The sequence below is a fragment of the Phaenicophaeus curvirostris genome, chromosome 16 (genome assembly GCF_032191515.1).
Source record: "Phaenicophaeus curvirostris isolate KB17595 chromosome 16, BPBGC_Pcur_1.0, whole genome shotgun sequence".
In the NCBI taxonomy this organism is placed as follows: Eukaryota; Metazoa; Chordata; class Aves; order Cuculiformes; family Cuculidae; genus Phaenicophaeus; species Phaenicophaeus curvirostris.
In genome coordinates this window covers 10,915,451-10,938,538 of record NC_091407.1, presented here as the reverse complement: position 1 = coordinate 10,938,538, position 23,088 = coordinate 10,915,451, and the positions used below count along the sequence as shown (strand labels likewise).

General features: G+C 39.4%; 1 protein-coding gene across 1 annotated transcript; it reads left to right on the top strand.

The window, feature by feature from the left end:
- The first annotated feature begins 182 nt into the window (after positions 1–182).
- Positions 183–22,979, top strand: CIITA (class II major histocompatibility complex transactivator). The gene is made up of 18 exons (XM_069870019.1): positions 183–467; positions 5,262–5,405; positions 6,133–6,261; positions 6,690–6,749; positions 7,642–7,716; positions 8,324–8,383; positions 10,297–10,446; positions 12,732–12,875; positions 14,403–14,468; positions 14,911–16,615; positions 16,706–16,879; positions 17,752–17,823; positions 19,089–19,169; positions 20,199–20,291; positions 20,640–20,723; positions 21,530–21,613; positions 22,141–22,224; positions 22,807–22,979. Exons 1-18 carry the CDS (start codon positions 254–256, stop codon positions 22,877–22,879), a joined length of 3,492 nt encoding a protein of 1,163 aa, XP_069726120.1. The 5' UTR covers positions 183–253; the 3' UTR covers positions 22,880–22,979.
- The last annotated feature ends 109 nt before the right edge of the window (positions 22,980–23,088 follow it).

Genomic DNA, 23,088 nt, shown 5'->3' with positions numbered 1-23,088 from the left:
TTAAAGGCTTAATCAAATGAGGAAATACCTCTGCTATTGCAGTCAAAAGTCTCAACTTTTTTTTTCACTTCATCTTTTTGATGCTGACTGAGTAGATTTTTTTTTTATTTTAATGAATCAGTTCATATTTTGCTCAGATCTCCTTCAAACATCTTCAGATGCAGGTATGAATCTTTTTCAGGAGATCCTGCCTAGAGTAAGGAAGATTCTTTCAGCTTCTGCAGCTTCTGATGACCACTCATTGCTTGACCTCATGCTGAAAGAAGATGCAATATCCAAGGAGTACTATCAAGCCTTGCTCCATGAAAAAGACAGAGAAGACCTCGCAAGGAAGATATCTCTGACACTTGTGGAAAAATGGGACCTGTACTTGAAAACTGTAGTTCCCCTCTGTTGTTTAAACCTCTGTGGTGGTAAGCCTCAAAACGTGATAGATAATGAGCCAAAAGGAAGCAAGTACATTTCTGGTAAATCACCTTTTATTCTTTTTTTTTGTTTTGTTAAAGATTTACTTTTGTTTATTGCATTTTGAGATTGCATTGCAGTGTAGAGCAAAGTACATCAGTGGAGACCAGGTGAGGAAGAGAAGGGAGGAGAATGTGATGCAAGAGCAGCTATAAAGAGATCCACCCGTTCAGGGAACCTACAAGATAGCCATTTTCATAACAAGATCATAAGAAAACTTGTTCTTTGCCACCTTTTGCTGAACCAGAAATGCAAAGTAGATTAAAGAGAGCAGATCAAAGAGAGATAAGGTAAGAGAGAGAACTGAAATACATCAATAGTCAGAGTAGCATGTTTTCATGGCACGTGCTGGCAATTCATGTAGTGAAATCTCTTACCATTTTCAATCATATATGGCAGGAATGCCCTCCACTTTAAATTCCTGATGTCTATAAGCAACAAAATTGCTGTCTGCAAGAGACTGCTGCAGTTTTTAGGAAGGGAACTTGATGACTTATGAGGCTGGCCTTAAGAGTTTTGAGACTTTTAGTGGACAAGAGGAGAGATAAAAACGCAGATAGCTTATAATTCTGAGGCAGTAAACTCACTTTTGGTCATCTGAGCAGCTTGGGCACTTCTCAGCTGTCTCACGACCTCTTCTTTTACAGGTTGCTTCTCCCTTTATATCTAAGACCATCTTTATAGACTAGTCACTAGATGAACCACTACTCTTATTTGCTCCAGCAATTCCTTTCTGCTGTTTCTAAGCATCTATGGGTATTGTATACTGGACAACCAGTCTTTTGCTTGCAGAGCCACACAGAAGCAGCTATAACACCATGATAGGAATGCTCATGAATGAAGTGGGTTTTCAGAAGGTTTTTTCTTATGCCCGGAAGATGCTGGCAGGGTAAATAATGACTCAAAGAATAAACATTCCGTGAGATGCTGGTAAAAGCAAACCCTGAACACCATTGGTAAGCCAGACAAGATTTACAAGCTCCTGTTTCGTGGAATACCCTACTTGTCCTTTTGGGCGGATGTCAAGAGGCACTTACACAAGATAACAAGTTAATTTTGCTTTGGCAAAGTCTGTGAACGTGCAGAAGAAATACTTTCACTTTTGTTACTCAATAGACCTGTGAGGTACAAGTGTCTGCATGCTGCTTGCTTTATTCTTACTGATGGACAGTTTCACAGCATGTCTTATGAACAGATCTGAACTGGAATGAAAAAGAGAGGAAGAATTCTGGGGAGCACTGGAACTTGTTACTGCCAGCTGTGATCTGATTTTAGTTTCCAACTGAATAGATCCACCTGTTCTTAACTAGTGACAAATACGAGCTCTTCTTAGCAGTGACAGTCACCAGTAAAGGTAATATTGCTTATTATACACAGATTTCTAGAAGGGAGGTTCCTCTTACTTTTCCTGTCTGGAATTCCCCTTGAGCCATTATTCTGCAGTGACTGGTCTGGCTCAATTCTTCCTCTCTGGTATCACTTTCAATGAGCCTTGGGCAGCGATAGCAGCTCTCCTCATCTTTTGGTACTGAATCCGGAGTAAAAGAACAGGAACTGTCCAGTTTCCTAAGGTCAGTTTTTCCTCAGCTCTTGAATGCAGTGCTTTTGCTATGGTAAATTTATCTTACCTTTTGTAGATATTGGTAACTACAGTGTGTCAGTATGTAGACTTGTATTGCTTGAAATATTGGTAGGACAAAGTCTGAATGCAGGAGAATTTTTAGCAGTTCTGTTTAGTGTCTAGCCCTGTTGCTTGCTTAAAAGGTTGCTGTAGTTCATTGCAGACTTTGTTAAAAACATACTTGTTTTTGCATAAGTATTGTTCCTACAGAAAGTGAAACAGGATCCCTGAAAGAAACTGGTTTGTTTCCATTTTTTTCACCAAGGCAACCTAGAACTTCATTTTCCTATTTGGGACGGCCGAGATTCTGTCTTGAAGAAAGTTTTTGAGCAAAAATGAACTTTTTCTGCTAAGAAATGCTTACAGGCAAGGTGCTTACTCTGCTGCTTTATTTCATCTTATTGTTGGGATGGGAGAGCTGGGCACGGTTGTGAGAACAGAGGCGATACTGGATATGAAAAGGCAAATTCTTCTTCCAAATCACAACTCTGACACCTGCAGGACAGTACGTTACTAGTCTGCCTGAACTTAGATCTCTCCAGTGTAAGGCTAGTAACATATCTTTTATCTGCCGAGTTGGTCACTATACAGCTAAGTTCATTGAAAAGCAGAAGGTCCTTTTACATGATATTTACATTTTTTCTAACTTCTTTAAAATGATCTCTGAGGGAGGCAAAGGAGAATGTGGCAGGATATAGAGTGTCTTTTTGTCCAGCATCATCTCTGTTCATCCCTTTTAGGCTATAAAGTTCATGGAAACTAACACATCACACTGTTAGCAAGATAAAGACTGTTAGTAGAAGTAGTGTCTTTTGTTAAATCAGATAATGCAAGAGGAAAAGTTAAATTTGCTTTCAGGTGTATAAGCCTTCAATAGATCTGAGAGGGAAACTAAAACCTTCAAAACTAAATATACATTGAGCACTGTTAATTGCAATTTATGAATAATCAGGCCATCTCTGAAAGGAAAATCTGTTTGTTACCTGTGGAGCAGAGGATTGTTAGCGATGTGCCAAATACCCATTTTGGTAGCACTGTATGGGGCCCCAAAGAATCATAGAATGGTTTAGGTTGGAGGGAATCTTAAAGATCATCCAGTTCCAACCCCCTGCCATGGGCAGAGCTCATAGCCTGATCCAGCCTGGTCTTTAACACCTTCAGGGATGGAGCTTCCACAGCTTCTTTGTGCAAACCACGCCAATGTCTCACCATCCTCATAGTGAAGTATTTCTTCCTTATATCTAATCTAAATCTATCTTCTTTCATTTTAAAGCCATTACCCCATGTCCTATCACTACAGGTACTTGTAAAAAGTCCCTCTCCAGCTTTCCTGTAAACCTCCTTCAGGTACTGGAAGGCTGCTCTAAAGTCTCCCCTGAGCCTTCTCCAGGCTGCACAATCCCAACTCTCAGCCTGTCTCCATAGAACTGCTCCAGCCTTCTGTTTCTTAAAGGAATGTATTATCGGTAAACTAATTTAATATAATGTATGGAACAGCAGTGAACTGCTAAGCAGTCTAGAGCTTATTCATCTTTAATCTCAGACAGGGCACTACTGGGATGCTATGAGGAAAGAAAACGAAAGACCTGTGAAAGGAATTGCTGTTGTAAACAAGCTTGGTAATGTCTGGTTTCATTTTGTGTGTTTCTATTACAACATGCAGCAAAACACTTGCTGTCCCTGAGGTGTAATTCTCCTTGCCTCTGGCTCTCTGTGAAGAAATTTCACCTTTCAAAAACTCAGTTTTTTCCTGCACCATTTGGACAAAGTGCTTTCCGTGGCGACACCGTGATTTTAATGCAGCAAAGGACAGCTACTATTAAGAATATGTTGGTTCAGCTACAGAAAGAAATCACAGCATCCCAAATGCAGTGTCATCAATAGAAAACCAGCTATGCCTAGATTTGTGTCAAAACCAAAGTAATGAAGAAAAAAAGAGGGTAAGCTGAGGGCCACTCAGACTGGTGAAACAAAAAAAAGACAAGTAATCAAGTTTTTCATTCTTGAAAGTGTGGCTGTCTTTACTCTTCCAAGGGTAGAGGGCTATGTTTCTCTCACTCCTGTGCTCCTGTGTTATATAGCACCTTTTGCATTCTAATTTTCAGCTCTCTAGCCTGTCTTGGTACGGGCAAGACTTCCTCTTGGTTGTTCCCTGACTTCTTGACCCTTGTAGCTGAAAGCATTTTGCATTACTTATATTTTTATCCACAGGGAAATGTCATTGAAAGAAAAGTTTAAAATAACAAAAACTTTTATGACTATGACGTTATTAAAGCTTAGTATTTCCATGAAGATTAAGTGGGCCTACTTAGCCTCTTTCATAGGACTTGCCCTTTTCTGTGATCAAGCAGTTTACTAATCATTAAACTTGGAGTGATGCATTTGTCTGTCTTCCATTCTCTTAACGGCTTTCACTCAATTCTTTGTCTCTAACCCCAGAATTATATTGACTCAACCTTATTATTAACAAAGCCAGGCAACCTGACTTCTGAAAGGCCCAATGCTGTTTAGATTTTCCATTAATTCAAGAAAAGGAGGGGCAAAGCAGAATGTTGCAAGAAAATGAAAATTTAATCTGGTATGTTTATAACCTCAATCTTGGTTCTCATGCAAGTTTATCAACTTCTGCTTTCCATTTATAGCATGGCAGGCACTAATATCAAAATTTTGTAATGAGGCCACACAACACGAAAAAGGAGAACTACCTGAGGTTAGGTTGTTCCTACTCATGAGACATGTTATAGCTCTAGATTCTGGTGTCCTCTGCAGTAGAACACAGAAAGGTCTGTTTCCAAGCTGCTCAGAAGGACAGATGCATAGAAGGGTAAGAGAAATGAAGATTGGTTTATAACAAAGTAGCATGTGGTAGTGTCTGACTAGGTCTGCTCTGCCTTCTTTCATCAGAGCTGCAGTGTTTGCTGTATTTCTCTGTTTTTTTCATGTTTCAGGCGGACTTCATGGTACAGCAGCTATCCTTCAATGCAAAATATGATTCTGGAAGTATAACTTTAAGTAACTCAGGTTTATAACTCAACAAAAGACTTGGTAAACAATACCAGTTCCATGGTGTTAAGATCTGAGTCTTGTCAACAGAAACCCACAGTGCAGGACTTGTAATTTTGGATGAAAAAGTTATGGTTTTTTCATAGCTGACTGGTTTGCAATCTGATTTCAGGCAGCAGGAGACAAATTATGGATTTGGCATTTGTGTCTGGAAGTGGCTTTCTTGATTTGCTGCACAGTGACATTGATACATTACATCTGTATACTCTCTTTGATCCGAAGTCATCTGGAAATGAAGAAGGTAACTTCTCTGCAGGTTAGTAAAACACATAAATACTTGATTAATGTTCATACTATAAGTGATTACTTATTAGCTTCGGTCTTTCACCTTCTGACTCCTGCAGGAGTGTTTCTTTACTTTCATGGCATCACTTGATCAGAGACTGAAAGCAGGATCTGAATTAAGGATCAAAGACTGGCTCTTGTTATATCAGAGAAGTTTCACTGATTTTAATGCTTTTGAGCCTTAGTGGTGTCTGAGATTGTGTAGGTAAATTGAATGCTGTCAAGACATGATGCCAGTTAGTGGAAGATGGATATGTCTGCTGTGAAGATGTTAGCATGGGTTTGGCTTTGGCAGCTTCACAGGCAATTTGTAGTTGCAGTTCAGTAATGTGGACCCAGCATTGTTCTGGACAGGGAACGTGTGTGGTAGCACCAGATCCTGAACAATGAGAAGATTTAATGGTACGGATGAGTCCAGGCCATTGATGTAGGTCTTAGTTTCGTGAAACGGATTCTGGAACTGTTTTAGTTATTAGCAGAGATGAAATCTCCAATTTTAGCAAAAGGAAAGTGATGATTTATGGGTGACTGTAATTTACTGAGAGTTCAGTTCTGTTCCTACTTAGCCACATACAATGAAGAGCCAAAGCCCTATGCTGAAGTAACAAACCTGCCTTTTTTGCATGTCCTGCTATCTGGGTTTTTACTCCTTGGTTGTGGTGTTCATTGAGCCAATGTGTACTCCTTTTTAATTCTAGATCCTGAAGTTGATGCCAGCAACTATGATCAGCCCAATAATATGGATTTCCTGTGTATGATGGAAAATGGTGAAAATGGGGATGAACTGTATCTCTCCAACAACACCATAGAAGCTTATGCTAAAATAGGTATGAAAGCAATTTTGGGTTTTTTTTTTAAAATCACTATTTTCCTTTCACTTGCTATGGCTATTCTTACAAATTCTTTTTTCAGCCGAAAGCAGTAGCAAGTACTCAAGTGATCTGTCCCTCATGTATGGTAGATCAAGCCAGGCTACCTAAACCTGTGCATAGTGAGGAAACAGACTAACTGTATCTTGTGGTTGTTGGGGTAAAAACTCTCTATTAATGGCTCCTTCTGCCTAATACTTCCTGTCTCAACTTCTCTTCTCTCGTGCTCTTTATTTCCTGAACAACAATTTACAAGCAAAACTTAATTTAACTCTTCAATTTCACTTTTACTGCAGAATTCCATTAGTGAGGGTAAGCCTACAAGAGTTTTACTGTGAAATTTACAGTTGTTACTGTGTTCTTTTTATTTTTTTCTTTCTTGCTAGCTGGATTAGCAGAGTATGTGCTCAAAGATCAGCAGGAGAAGCAGATGGAAGACACTTTTGGTAAGATTCACGTGGCAAAGATTAATTTTCTCCATGACAGTGTTCTGGCTGACATCTGCACTGTACTTTATCCCCACATCTGAACACTAGTCAAGTTTATATACAGCCACTATCCTCTTCTTCCTACCTGGGAGCTGCTTGCTATTTCAGAATGCATACATTAGTGTGGGGCTGAGGGGAAACCCATTGAATCAGAAAGATTCATAGAAAATCTGTATATCCTGTTTTGGGCAAAATAATTTGGAATAACTAACCAAAGATCAGCCCTTACCTGGGACAACTCTGGCTGCAAGAAGTTTACAAGACTTTTAAAATGCTTTAAATGCTTTTAAATTGCCCTGGTGTGTTTAAAATTTAGGTGGGTTTGCACCTAATGGCAAAATTTGTGTTGGGTTTAGAGGAAATGAGATACAGTGTTAGTACTAAGTGGAAGAATGGTATGGATAACTTCACAGTTCTTACAACGTAAAACATAAAATCTGTTTAGAACATTTTACTCTCTCTTAAAGGAATCCATCCATTTCATATATGAGTAAGTAACTCTACTAGTACTGAGATCTCACTGTGATACAGCTATGATGTTTTATCCTTTGCTTATGATTAGAGCACTGAGAAGTATGTATGTTTTAGTAGCCACTAAATTTGTTACAGTGGATTGATATTTTGCAGTTCAGGAAGTAACACAGGCTGACAAAATCTGCATTCAGACCTCTGTGGGCTTTCTAAGTCATATTGATATGGATATGTGTCTTATCACATTATTTGTTTTTTATCTTTTATTTGGAGCATATTTCATCGCTGTTGCCTGTTAGTGTGTTTCTCTTGCTTTAAACTCTTTCTATAATTTTTCTAAAAAAGATTGACATTTGGCAATTTTTCATGCTTTTACCAGGGAACCTTATATTGGATGAAATGACTGCTGAAAATACTGAGAAACTTACTGACATAAAGAAATGTCACAAGCGAAGTAAGTGGAAAAACAGGGAGAGTTTGAAAGGCTGTAGTGTTTGAATTCTAAATTTGCAGTACAGTACTTTGGTTTTAACACAGCCTCTATGCATCTCTGGTGTAGTTCTTCACTGATGCAGCCAGATGTGCTTCCTCTGACTTAGTTTGTCCTGTGTGGGCTGGAAGTGAGAACAACTCCCCCAGGCACATTCTTTAATATTCATACCATTCACAGAATTTGTTTTCCTGTAACATGAAATTAGGCATGTTATATTTCTTCCCTTTTGTATGACAGTGTTAGCTTTGTTTTCAGTGTATCTATAGCTCAATAAGCATTAGCTGAGTGATTCCCTCTTTAATAGCATAAACAACAGCAAAAACCTTTGATTACAGGCACAAAATTCTACAGCCTAGTTGAAACTTCACAGTCAAAGTAAAATACTATGAGTCTTTTCGTGTTCAGTTTTTTGTACACTGGACCTGTACAGTTCTGAAATAGCTGAACAAAAGCTGTTAACACTCCCTTCTACTTTAAAAAAGTTAAAATAAGTTTCCATGGTAGAAACTTATAATTGCCAAACTGGTTGGTTTTTTTATCACTTACTATCACCTTTCTTTCCTTCACCCTTTGTTAGGCTCTACAGAGAATTGCTCTGAAGCTTCAGAACCCAAATACGTGAAAATTGGTAAGTTATTGACTGAAGAGGAAAAGATTATTGAACATGTATTGTCTCACGTTCTAGTCTCATCCTCTGTTAGGTATAGTAACTCCACCTTCTAGAGGAAGTTTGCTCTTATAGATTTGATGATGCAGAACTGTTGTGCATTTTCATGTTTCTACTTCCAGCAGAGTAGAAATCACTGTAGAGTCACATTCTTATTATATACATCTGACTAATTTGTGGTGCATCTTAGGCCCAACTACACGGTAGCGTGGAAACAGTTGGATCCTTATGCTTCAAAAACACACATTCCTACCAGGTGATAGAAAAAATTTCTTTGCATCAGCAGAGGCACAGTTAAGCTTTTCTAAATCCATCTGAGAGAAGAAAGTTGAATAGTAGAGAAGTGGGTCAGAGACGAATTTTGTCAGCACATCATATCCCAATTTAAAAACAAAACCAGTAAATACACCTCACCCTATAGAACCTGCATTCCAGTCTTCAGCTAACAGGTGCTTTATAAAGCTGCACGCATCCTTTTCCAGAAAGTGCTTAGAATATTAACGCTCTCTCAACCTTGCCCAACCCAATGATGGTGCTGACAAAAGGGATATATAGATAAGGCAAAATAAGTACCAGGTACGAAAATCTAATTGTCAGGAAGATGAACTACATCATAAAATCGGGAATTTATTTTAACCTGTCATGAAATGAGTGTCACAGTATGATCCTGTGAAGACAAATGCATCAATTCTTCGGAACTTTAAGACTATCTGCAGTAAAGAGGGTAATATGTACAGAGTGATAAGCCAAAGATGAGATTCTTTCAAAGGAATTAAATGAAATTAAACTTTAGATTTGCCCAGCCTTTGGTGGCTAGCTGTAACAGTGCCTGATCTTATCTGACCATAGCAATGGTAATCCTTGGATAGAAAATTATGTGGGAATTTCACATGCTTATTTAGAAACAGCAAAAAAACCCCCATGTTTTAAAATCTATTTTTATACCACAGTAAAAATGAAATATTCCTATAACAAAATCATACATTAGTTTCTGGTAAACAACATAAACACATCCCACCCTAAAGAGCTTGCATTCCAGATGACAATGTACACTGTAGTGGCACAAGACCCGCACAGGTTTGCAGCCCCTGATTAAACATTAGGCGGCAGAAAGTCATAAAATAGAGACTTAGTTGTTGCTGCTAGACAGAAGAGGGAAAGAAATGCAAAGCCAACTCCGAGAGTAAAGGTGTGGCAAAACCAAGGAAAGTAGCAGACTAGTTCAAAATAAGCAACTGTATCTTAAATGATTTGTAAGAAAATAAGCAGATGTAATCATACAATGCACATGAATCTCCCTTCCCCTTTGTCCTTTTCTTGAGAAAACAAGTGCTGCAGGCAAGTTGCATCATTTAAAACTCAGGTGTTTGTGACTGTTCTTTGGGAAACTCTCAAGGCAACCTAGTTATCCTTACACCACTGTAGTGTCTTAAGTACAGAGCCAAGTTGACCAGTTTATTGTACTTGGGCCTCTTTCATCTTGTGCAAACATTAAGATAACAGACTATGCTTGGGAAACTTTGTACAACCAATATAAGACCTTGTTATGTCTTATCTGTCAGTCATCTACGTGTAAGATCATTTACATTTAAACATATCTGAAAGTTTCCAGAAATACAACCAGGAAAGATGAAGAAAAAGAAAATCAAAAGAGTGAACTACTGGGGGAAAAAAGTGATCTACTACAGAATGTCCTAAATACGTTTTACATCTTGAGACCTCAGTAAAATTCAGAAAGCTATTGTGAACTGTTCTTGCTTTTGGAAAATCAAAACACAGTTCATCAGAATCAAGTGGTTTGAAACCTCTCCTTTAGCCCCCTTAATTTCTAGCAATAAAATAACTTTCTCCTTTTGTTTTGCTTTTTTTTCAAGTGGAAGTCCCTGCTGCATCTGCAGGGAATGGCAGTTTCTTAGCTATGCCTCTCAACAGCCATTCAGCTAGCTCCACCTCACTAACCAACCAGAACGTGTCCTTTTCTGTTCCTGCTACCAATGCGCTGGAAAGAAGTTTCATAATTCCTGGTATGTACAGTAGGTGTGCACGTGTATACAGGGTGATTTATACGAGGGCAAAACTCTTATAAATCAGGTCATCGGTCATGAAAAATGGTGGGGGAAACCGGTGTGGCCACTGTTTCAAGCAAGCAAGCACTTAAGCGTAGTGCTCGCTAAAAGGATGAAAAATACTCAATGGAAATTAAAACTGCATTTCTTCTAATGAAATAGAATGAGTCTTTCATTTGATTGGTGAAGTGCAGTTTAATAATTAAGTTATTTACTACATGCAAATCTAAATAATTACTTGTCTTAAGAATAGGAAATCACAAAATTTTCATGAATTAACTTTGTTTTAGTTCCAGTTTCTTTTTCATCCAGAGGTTTGTAAAGAACTGTAGAATAATTATATTTACAATAGTAGAGCAAAATCTAACTTGAAATTTTGTCCACAAAAACTGTACTGATCAGGGTTATTGGCTGCAAGGGCACCTTGCCTTGATTCCTGGACTTCAGCAAAGCCTTTGACACAGTTTCTCACAGCATTCTGCTTGAGAAACTGTCAGCCTCTGGCCTGGACAGGCGCACACTCTCCTGGGTGGAAAACTGGTTGGATGGCCGGGCCCAGAGAGTGGTGGTAAATGGTGTGAAATCCAGCTGGAGGCCAGTGACAAGTGGGGTTCCCCAGGGCTCGGTGCTGGGTCCAGCCCTGTTCAATGTCTTTATCAATGATCTGGATGAAGGCATCGAGTGCACCCTTAGCAAGTTTGCGGACGACGCTAAGCTGGGTGGAAGTGTCGATCTGCTGGAGGGTAGGAAGGCTCTGCAAAGGGATCTGAACAGGCTGGACCGCTGGGCAGAGTCCAATGGCATGAGGTTTAACAAGGCCAAATGCCGGGTCCTGCGCTTGGGGCACAACAACCCTATGCAGTGCTACAGACTAGGAGAAGTCTGTCTAGAAAGCTGCCTGGAGGAGAGGGACCAGCAGTGGCTCAGAGGGGCAAGAAGGCCAATGGCATCTTGGCTTGGATCAGAAACGGCACAACCAGCAGGTCCAGGGAGGTTATTCTCCCCCTGCACTCAGCACTGGTGAGACCGCTCCTCGAATCCTGTGTTCAGTTCTGGGCCCCTCACCATAAGAAGGATGTTGAGGCTCTGGAACAAGTCCAGAGAAGGGCAACAAAGCTGGTGAAGGGGCTGGAGAACAGGCCTTATGAGGAGTGGCTGAGAGAGCTGGGGTTGTTTAGCCTGGAGAAGAGGAGGCTGAGGGGTGACCTCATTGCTCTCTACAACTACCTGAAAGGAGGTTGTAGAGAGGAGGGTGCTGGCCTCTTGTTCCAAGTGACAGGGGACAGGACGAGAGGGAATGGCCTCAAGCTCCGCCAGGGGAGGTTTAGGCTAGACGTGAGGAAAAAATTCTTTACAGAAAGGTTCATTGGGTACTGGAACAGGCTGCCCAGGGAGGTGGTTGAGTCCCCTTCCCTGGAGGTGTTTAAGGCACGGGTGGATGAGGTGCTGAGGGATATGGTTTAGTGTTTGATGGGAATGGTTGGACTCGATGATCCGGTGGGTCTCTTCCAACCTGGTTATTCTGTGATTCTGTGATTCTGTGATTGTCTTGTGTAGCAGACGGGGCTCATGTTGCACTGGCAAGTGCTAATGACAAAGACACAATGCAACACCTCTTGCTCTTAAGTCTGTGCTGGAAAGAAACCAAAAAGGCAGTGGATAAGATAGAGGTCTTGAAGCATCTGATGCTAGCTGAAGCAGCACAAAGTAGCAGAAGAAATCCTGTCACACCTACAGAAACTCAGAGCTATGGCTGATTAAATTGCAAGCACTGCATCATCAAGAAATTTTTCCAATGCAGGTTCAGAGGCAGGATGCTTGCTAGCTGCTTGTGCGAGCTACGTGATGTGCAATTGTGTGGGAAAGATGTAGTGCAGAGAATGGTAAACTTAATTTGGATACATAATATTTATGCATTTTCTGTCCTCTGCTCCATACATTTACAGCCTTTGCCTTAAGCACTTTTCCTTATGGTAAAAGGATTTCTCTTTAGACTATCAAAAACCAGTGGTCACTAAAATCTGGGTAATGTGTTGTTTCACATTCGTTGTACTTCTAAAGAGTTTTTGTTTAATGGATTCTATGGACCTCATGATCCTATTAATTCTAGTTCATAAACTCTCCACTGGGAATATTTACCCAGAAGCTGCCAGAACAGACAAGTAGCTTTTAGAAAGTTCTTCTTTTTTGAAAAACCAGGAGCTTTTAAAAACAGAAGAGTAACTATTCTGTGCTCATTTCAGGATCTTCAGCACCTTTGATTCCAGAGTGTCTTTTACCTGTTGGTATGAAAGGAAGCCAAGAGAATATGGGCTTACCAGATCCTCCTCAGCAGATAATTAACTTCATTATTGGAAATGGCACATCTGATATTATAATATATCCAGGTAAGAGCAATAACCTTTTATCCACATAAATAGGCAGAAAGTGCTGGAAAATCAATGCTATCAACAAAGTATTAAGTTCTCTCATTTCAGTTACTGATAGGCATGATAGAATGAATACTAATTTGTGTCTTGCCAGTACTGACTTCTCCCATGGAAACATTGGTATCCCCAAGTTTTCCAGTTATTTTGTGGTAAGTAGAAAAATGAGATTTTATGTATGCAATACTTCACTTGTACCTAAAGCAAATTCTCCCCTCCAGGCTTTCCTTATATCAATCTTATTGAGGAAAATAAAAACTAATGGCAGTTTCTCCTTTGTATTGATTGATGGCTGCTTAATCTAGCCCAAAACACAGAGCAGCTAAGGGGTTGTAGGTCTGCAGGTTCAGCTATATATTGTATGAAGTCCAGTTTCTAGAAGAAGTCTTCTTGTCTAGTTAAAACCATACAAAAGCCCAGGCCATGCCAGTACCAGCACAACTTCCACTTCTCGTGCTGCTCAGCACACTGGGCATCTCAAATGCTTGATGCTGGAGGTCAGTCTGCAGTCAGTTCCCATGATAGCCCCAAAACCAAAATGATGATGACTTGCTTAACTAAACGATATAGACGCCCAATATACAGCGTTTGCAGCTGTCTGCAGCTTAGTACAAGTGTTCTGTTGCCCTCTGCTGGCTAACACCACCCAAAACTGCAAAATTATAAATTGGGGAATAGGCAAATACCCCTAGGTCTGGGAAATATTTGTACATGGTGTATACTGTTTGTGTGAATACACAGTAATGATAATTCCAACTATTTTATAGCAGTACAACATATGGGAGTATGTCACAAGCCTCAGAATTTCAAATACAGCACAAAAATTAGCACATAAGCTACCAAGCTGGTCTCTTTCCTATTGATGAGGTTGGGTTTGTTACAGCCTCTGTCAAGTTAAACATGAAAATATGTTTTCTTTGAAAAACTCCCAATATCTTTGTGCACAGCAGACACTGTTTGTCTGACCATGTGCAAAGGTCTGCAGTAGTTTGGAAACAAACAAGCAAAAGGAAGAGAAGTAGATGGGTACTGTTCTTTGTCAGGAAGAGCAATGGGTAAATTCAGTTACCAACAGTCAATTCTTTGTGACTGTCATCCTTAATGCATGGTCACAAGGTGTAGAATAACAAAAGGAAACTATTGCTTTCAAGAAGTGTGAATGTGACTTTATATATAAATACTGACATTTGAAAAGAACAGTGGATGTCACCTTGTTATGATAGGTCTTCTGCTTCCTACAACAGTCACAACACCTACCATCTTGTTTGGTATCATACTTCCTGCAACAGTTGATGTCAGCTGAATTGTACTTGTGTGAGGATTTTTTTGCTTTCCCTTTTAAAAGAATCAAAATGGCTTTTTCTCTGGATAATATATAATTTATGTTGCTGTGAACTTGAAACTTTGCATTAGTCTTATTGTTGAAATTAGTAAAGCAGAATTTATGATTATCTAGGTGTCTTCAAGTATACTGTTTTGTTTCTTCAGGTTTACAAATCTTCAGAGAAGTCCAATTTCCCATAATTCCTTCTGGAGAACCTTTCAAAAGACCAAGTGAGTTTAGATCTTTTGAACTTAAAACTTCCAGTATTTTGGGGGTATTTTTTCTGTGTCTGGCTCCATACAAAAAGGCTACTTGTTGTATGAATTGTCATTCCGCGATTTGAGAAGATGTTCCAAGTGTCAGAGCACAGTTCCTGGTTTTAAGATGCTACATTTGTCTACCTTTAGATACCTAGCTGTAGTGCCTACTTAGGAGGTCAATATACTAAGCTGGTTCCAAAATCATTCAATTCATGGGTTTAAAGGCATCTATTGTGCCTGCACTCCTAATTTAAGTACTTGTAGTTGTGTGGGATAAATCCAGACCTACATGTTTAATGGGAACAGATGTATTTTAACCACAGTACAATTATGCATTTGAACCACCTGGAAACAACGTTGTAATTTGTGGACTGGTTTCTTCAGTTTATGTGTGGTTTTTTTATTTATCTAGAGCCAGTAGAAACTTTCTGCACATCACTTATGGATTATTTCCGAGACGTGTGCAAATCTGTGGCCTTGGAGCGTGAAGTAGCTCTTGATCAGCTGTTTATTGATGGGACGCTTGTTCAAAGCCAAACTGAAATCAAGACTGGAAAAAATAGCGTAAAACTAATGGAAAGGGAGCTGGCAACTTGCAGTCTGCAAGGGAGGGAAAAGGCAGCCCTGAAAAGAAGCCAAATATTTCAAATCCCAGGAGGTAAAGAATTAGAGACTAAAGTGATCGTGGTGCTGGGAAAAGCAGGAATGGGCAAAAGTATTCTTGTGCAGAAGATCTGCCAGGACTGGTCCAATGGAGAGTTTTCTCAATTTGAATTTGTATTTTGGTTTGACTGCAAACAAATAAGCTCACCTGAGAAGCGATACAGCTTGAAGGATCTGCTTCTTGAATTTTTTGTAAAACCTCAAGAGGGAAGCAAAGAGATCTTTGAGTATATATTGCAAAATCCTGCTAAAGTCCTTCTAGTTTTTGATGGGTTTGATGGGTTGCAGGATCATGAGAATTCTCCTCGTTGCTCAGCCAGCCAGCCTGAAAAAGACTTGTGCACTATAAAGGAGCTTCTTTCAGGACTCATCCAAAAAAAGATACTAAGTGGCTGTACTTTATTACTTACAGCAAGACCAAAAGACAAGGTGTACCAGTATGTGTCAAAAGTGGATAAAACTGTTGAAATAGTAGGATTTTCCCCTCCGCAGAGAGAATTGTACATAACCAAATACTTTGAAGGATTACCCTACTGTGATGATGCACTGAAATTAGTCAAAGAGCATGAATATTTGTTCAGCCATTGTTACAACCCTGTTATGTGTAGATTCATTTGTTTCCTCTGTGAGACAGTACTTGAAATGGGAGGCAAAAGCCTTCCTTCAACTCTTACTACAGTCTTCCTGAAATTTGTACAGCAAAAGATACCTATGCAAGAGGATGTTACAGCCACACAAAATAGAGAGAGCCTTGCTACGCTAGCACGTATAGCCTGGCATCTTGGAGAAAAGCACCAAAGTGCCATGAAAAGTGATCTTCTTCCTTCTAAGGAAATCAGAGAGTTTGCTCTGAAGCATGGATTCTTCCTACCATTTGCATTCCCTGAACATTCAGATACTGAACAAGAGGAATTTGGGAGCACATTCTCTGATTTTGTCATTCAGAATTTCTTCGGTGCTCTTTACCTTATGTTAGCAGAAGAGATGAAGGATAAAAGTCTGATGAAGTACCTGTCTTTTGCATCCAAGAAGAAAAAACCTTTTAACTGGATGGATTTAGTGCCTCGATTTTTGGCTGGATTGTTGTTCCTCCAGGATGACCCCTACTTCTGCTCTGTTTCAAATGTGGATGTAAAACAATCAACCAAGAAGCAGAAAACGTTATTGAAATATATCAGAAGGTTGCAGATAAATGAGTTCTGTCCAGAGAGGTTACTTGAGGTTTTACATTGTATTTATGAAACACAAAACAATGATCTTTTTCGGCATGTGACCTTGAAACTCAAGCCAGACCTGTCTTTTCTGGGCATTATTCTTACACCACCTGATGTCCATGTACTACACTCTGCTTTAAAAAGGTCAAGAAAAGAGTTTTCTTTGGACTTGCGAAACAGCAGCATTGATGTGCAAGGGCTAAAAGACTTGGTTGGCCTGAAGAATGTGGCATCGTTCAGGTTGGTCATTCATAGGACTTATGTAGATGACACTTGCATGCAACCACAGCAGCCATATCTGTGGATTTCACTTGTTTTATCTCTTCACAGGGCCTCCCTCAGCGATACAGTCAGGCTCTGGGAATCTTTAAAACAAACAAAAAACTACAAACTATTGAAAGCATCAATGGAGAAATTTGTTCTTGACCCATTTAAGGCAAAGACGATGAAGGATGTCAGTGACCTTTCAGACCTTGTAGAGATGCAGGAGAAGATGATCAATTGGTAGGCTCATTTCTGATCAAAAGTCCTCTTAATATACTAGCGATTCAAGAAAATAGGGGGTTCACTGGCAGTGCTGGAGAGTGGAGTCCTTTGCTTGTCCAAAGAAGTAACTAGGGCAGTGCAAGCTCTTATATTGTCTCAGAGCATATCCCTGCCCCAATTCGTGGTGGTCATAGACGGGAGGAGCAATGACAGCACCACACAGAATATTTATCAAAACTACCAGTAAAAAAAACTAAACAGCTGGCTATTTTTTCCTTCAGATTTCTTTTTAATCTCCAAGTATGCTTATCTTCCAACAGCCTTCAGTTACAGAACTTGGGCTAATTGATTTCCCGCACTGTAGCACCAGGGCTGTGAATGAAGGCTTCTTTTGCACTGGTCACTAATGACCTGAGTCCCTTAGCTTAGCAATTAAAAACTTGGGTTATGTGATCTAGAAACACTGTGTTTCATCCCTGCTTCTGTTGTGCCTATGGGATTGGTTGCAATTAAAAGCTTGCATAAACAAAGTATTTTGGTTGGGTTTTTTTAAAATAAAAATAGTGACTTTGATTTTAATACAAGTGAAGTCTTTTGATTAAAATGTATACAAAATAAATTTATCTTTGGCAGAAAATACTTGATTTAGAAGAATGCATTTTTAAGTTTTATTGGAAAAAGCAAACAACTGCACTATGAAGGGCAATTATCAGATTGAAATTAATTGCATGAAGAAAGGTTGGAGCAGAAGTTATTCTGAAGTTCCCTGGTTCCTCAGTTTATGCAGCAGTTGTTTTTTTCCTGTAAAAATTTACTAAGAAATTAATTTAAAGCACTGCTTTCATTGCTAAAATATTTATCATTCTCGGGTTCTACTGTGATTTATTTAGCATGCAGGATGCATCTGGTTGCAGCAGCTATGGAATTCCTGCCATCAAAAACCTCAGAAAGCTAGAATTTGCGTAAGTGATACAAATGTCTATCGATTGATATATGATTACATTTAAGACTAAGAAAAGTCATGGTTATTGGCTACAGTCATTGAACTGACGTGTAGTTAGTTTATGGTAAAGCTATAAGTAAACTCCATTTATTTCTATTTGGCTTTTCTTAACTAGGTTTATTAAGTTATGGCCAATGCTCAAGAAGCTTCATTTTGGCTCCTGCAGTGACACTGACCAACATGGTTCTATCAATTTTGTTTGATTTTACTCTAACTTAGCTCATTATCACCAGATGTAGATCTTGTGCCCCAGGGTACAAAGTATTTTTATTGTGATCCAGCTACCTGGGAAATACTTTTTCCTCAGAAATGCTCAACTTTTCTGACTCTTTTGATGTCATTTTCTGCCCTATCAATGCTGAGGCCATGAGAGAATAAGATCAGAGAATGCCTCGCAAATAGAATATTTAGCACTGTTCTTCTGGAAGGAGGAAGATTGATTCAGAAACACTGAGTTTAAAAATGAGGTGTAGTAACATATTTTTCTCCCCCGAAACTGCAAGCAGCCTCCAAGGCTATTCTATTGCTTAAAATATTCTGACATAGCATGAATTTGGGCAGAAATTGCACCGGTGCATTGGAGAACTCTCATCAGGTCTCCATCTGTTTCCTGCTCTTCTCATCTGACCCGGTCCGGAACTGGGCTTGGTCTCACTTCTGAGTTTATACTGCTTTCTCTTCTCGTTTCCTCTCCTACTTTCCCTTTATTTTAAATTTTTGTTCAAAATTCTGATCTTTTTAACTTGGCTGAACTTGTGATACCAAGGAAACTTCAAATAAGAGATTAGTGACTGAAGGGCAAATGCTCAGAGCTGGAGTATTAAAGTTCAGTAAATTCTTTAAGCTGCAGTAAAACGTTGATCTTAAGTTAGTCTGAATTGCCTATAGTTGGGGTGAAAAAAAGATTTTTTTTCATGTTCAGTATCAAGATAATAATAGTTAAAATGAAAAGACTGAAAAAAATAGGAAAAGAACAGAAGTACAGGAACCTGAAGCAAGTGAGATGAGCTTGCAAAGAGTAACAGAAAAGCAGCTCTGCTCTGTCTGACCTTAGGCTTCTGGGGTCCTTATCTGAATGCTTCGAAGCAGAATTCCTTACTGCCGATTGTAGGAATGTAAACAAGCTTGCATTTAGAGCTGCAGAAGAACTTAAAAATTCTTAACTTTTGCTGTTTCCAAGTGTGTGAAAAAAACTGCTGCATGTGTATTTTTATTTTCTTCCAGGCTGGGTCCAGCATGTGGCCTACAGGGATTCCTAAAACTCGTGGAAATTCTTGCAGCATTTCCATCACTTCAGCATTTAGAGTGAGTAATACTAAAGATTCAACTTTCCTAATGTTGCTCCTCAGCAGCTCTTGATAATGAGGGAGATTATGTACCCAAGAAACATTTCATTTGCCAGCAAGACTACTTGCTTTGATGAACAAACTGAACAACTAAAATGTTCAGAGAATGTTGATATAAAAGCTACCAAAAAGCCATTCTTGGCTAGTGCTGGTGGTGTTCTGCTCAGGTGTTATCACACAGCCTTTGGCCCTTCCTTTATCAGCAGCAGCACTAGAAATAAAGAACTTCAGATTCTTTTTGTTCTCTTGTATCCATGACAAACCAGCTGTCTCTGAATTTTAAGCTTCTTTCCGATAGAAACAATTGTAGCAACAATAGACAACACCCTGCCCTCATCTCTGAGGGAAGATTACTGGTTTTGAGAGGCTCTTTGGCCTGACTGGCTCAGCCTGTGGCCCTTTGTCTGGATTGTATCTGGCCTTTTCATGGTATTTTTGGAAAACAATAAAACTCTAAAACTGGAATGAGTCCAATGTATCCCAGCATTTTCTGCCGGATTAGAAGGGGGTCCAGTGTATAAAACTGACTATCTAAAACTCTTTCCCTCTGGATACTTGAATGAGGACAAGCTTCATTTCTAATACTCTCTATCTGGAGAAGGAGCTGGGATTTACAGCATCTGCTGGATCTTGTCAGTTCTGCATTTCTGTGTGCACAGGAAATCTCATTTCAGCCTAACTGGAACACAGCAATTTCATAACCATTTTAATAATCGTCAGTGTATGTGGAAGCGAGGCATTAAGTGCGACCATTTGCATATCAAAGGAAATGGGTCAAGCCATTCAACTTGTAAAAAAATTCTTATGCTGTAAATTTGGGGAGTGGAAAGCTGCTTGTTAGAGAAGCTGTAACTTGTGTGATTCCTCTTGCTGACTGAGGCTACTGCAGACAAGGAGCTTCTCAAGATATACAGAGAGGTCTCCAAGGTGAATAAACCGCAAAAATTAGATTAAAAGGGAAGCTAATTCTGTCTTTGTTGTCATCCAGCCTTGATGCTCTGAGTGAAAATGGCATAGGCGATGAAGGAGTAGAGAGTCTATCTGAAGTCTTTCCAACCCTGACATCACTGGAAACATTAAAGTAAGTGCAAGGTTAGCAGTTCTGGGAAATTTTGAAAACAAATAGATTAAACCTAGAGCCTTTAGGGACTGTGTATCAACAATTATAGGCACAACTAACCCGTGGGCATGGAAGACCAATGAGTCCATGTGCTATTCATGCTTCATCTGTACATTCATTAGAGAAATAGGTTAATCCTATGGCAATTCCTTATTTCCCTTCAAGGGCTATTATTTGTCTTCTTCCTTGCATTCAATCTAAATAGACTACCTAAATTATATCAAAAAGATGTCAAAGATTAATTTTCCACACATTGTAATAAATTAGAATAAATAGGATTAACTAACAAAGCCATCTTGCTTCCTGTAGCTTATCACAGAATAAGATAACAGATGTGGGTGCGGAGAAGCTAGCTACAGCTCTTCCTTTCTTGTCTTCATTAAAGACACTAAGGTAAGTAGTTGTACCCTGCTCAGTTGTTTTGTACAGCATCCTTGCCATCTCTGATAGAAATCACTGAGCATTGAAAAAATGCATACACTGTGCAGCAGCCAAGCTTCTGACCTCACTCTTGCATAAAGCCTTTAGAGAGAAGAGAAGAGAAATATATGAGCTAGTGTAGACATACCGAAGGATATCTTGGGAATATCACGAGGACTGTACTGATTTTTAAATCCTATCCCTAATACCCACTTATGAATAATACCCTGTAAAAATGTGCACCCAGGGCTGTGATCTACTGCAAGCTTAAGCAGAGCTCGCTAAGTACAGTGCTAAGCCCTAAGCCAGCAACAAGGTGGTGTGTGTTTGCTGATATGGGGCTGATGGTCCATCCCACTTCATTAAATTGTCTGGCATAGGCCTCAATTGTCTCATCAGCAAATACAAGAAATGGTGGTATGCAATTCTGGAATAATTTTCTCATGTGGAAATCTGTTGAATGCTGTGCCCAAAATCTTTGAGCCTCATTTTCTCGCACATTTTTTATTTTATCCAATGTAGACAGAAACATTCTCATTACTCATTAGGAATCTAGACCTATTTTTGCTGTAGCTGTGCTAGCTGGGGAAGGGATGTGGCCATTTGCTTTATTTGCTACAGAAAATATGACACTCCATTTTAAATGTTAACTGCAAGTAAAGAAGGATAAAGTGGAAGTTAAGATGTACCAACTGTATATGAAATTCCCTCATTTAATATATACTCTTTTTACATTATCTGTTATTCAATTGTGACTATACTGGTTTGGTTTTCTGCAGCTTATACAACAACAGCATTTGTGATATTGGAGCAGAAAATCTTGCGAAAGTTCTTCCTGCAATGGCATCTTTAAGAGTGCTAGAGTGAGTATGAAATCTTTTCAGATAGGCCAGGAAAGCTTACTTGCTCTGATACTGAAAATTCCAAACTTCCGTGCCAGGGGTAGGGGAGACAGAAGAAAATGTCAGTGAAATTTCACAGGGAAAATGGGCTTACGCAGAGTCCAGATAGTCAGTAGTTAGAAAGGACTAAGGTATAGTTCACCATTAAAAAACAAACAAACCCAAAACAAAACCCCAACCCACTCACCATCAAAAAAATTGGTTTTAAGATGGGAGAGTAAGGTTATAGGGAGTTGGAGAAGGACCTCAGGCACATAGAATAAGGAATCCTTCAGATGAACTCCCTCAATCTAGTTTCTAATTGACCCTTAGAGTGTTTTATTACAGGTTTTTTAAATCAAGGATTTATTTTGTTTGGGGTTCTTTGTTTGGTTTTTTTTACCCTTTCCCCCCATCTGCAGATAAGCCCCTTGAGTTTGAATTAAATGCTTGATTGCACCGCTACACAATGTAATCTGGATTAACAAAGTTGCTTTTTTTTTCCTCAGTATTCAGTATAACAAAATAACTGGTGTTGGAGCCCAGCAGCTGACTGACAGCCTACGAAAATGTCCCCACATAAAGAACTTGGTGTAAGCCTCTTGATATGCTGTTTGCTCTATCTTAATTCTGTAAATTGGGTTAGAATTCAAGCTGTGTTCTGTTTGTCAGATTTATAAGATGCACAGAAAAAGACATGGCCAAAATACAAAAGCAATCACAGAAATGTCAAAAATGTTGTCTTTGGTTTCAGCTGTGGTAATTCCCAACTGTCCCAGGCAAACAAACTTGTCCTGCTTTAAGCATAGTTTACATTGAGCCTCCTTTTGTTAGTCTTCCTGGAGCACCTGATCTACTCTGTGCTGCAAGACTTGTATTTGTAGGATGAACAATGAGCAGCCACCATTGGAGGTGAGACAGACTGGAGCTGCCAGTACGCGTTCAGGGGATGTGAGTTTAGTACAAAGCTAAAACCAGTTATGGAGACAGGACTGTACTGTGTCTGTAACCTGAATCAGCCACGTGATGGAGGAGTGAACTTCTAAATTTCATTTCTTCACAATGAAAATGCGTTTTCATTTGTCCCATAGCTTAAATACTTCTGTAGAATGATTTTCAGAAGAGAAAGTCAACTTAACTCTTAATCTCTTTTATATCTTAACTTGCCCTTACAGGATGTGGAATCCCACCATTCCCTATGGAGTTCTTGAGCACCTTCAGCAGCTGGACTCTAGGATCAGTGTGTAGATTCAGATGATCTCATAAAGGTAATATAAACCCTGGATCCCTGAGATAACAAGGTTTGTTTCTGTGGCAGCTGTTGGTTCTTTTCTCCTTGGCAGCAGGCACAGTACAACATCAATATCATGATCAGCATCAATACATGACTAAGTAGAGAGATGCTGCTCTGGAGTGGCACAGATCAATGTCCCATCAGGCCCTCTTTTCCCCCACTC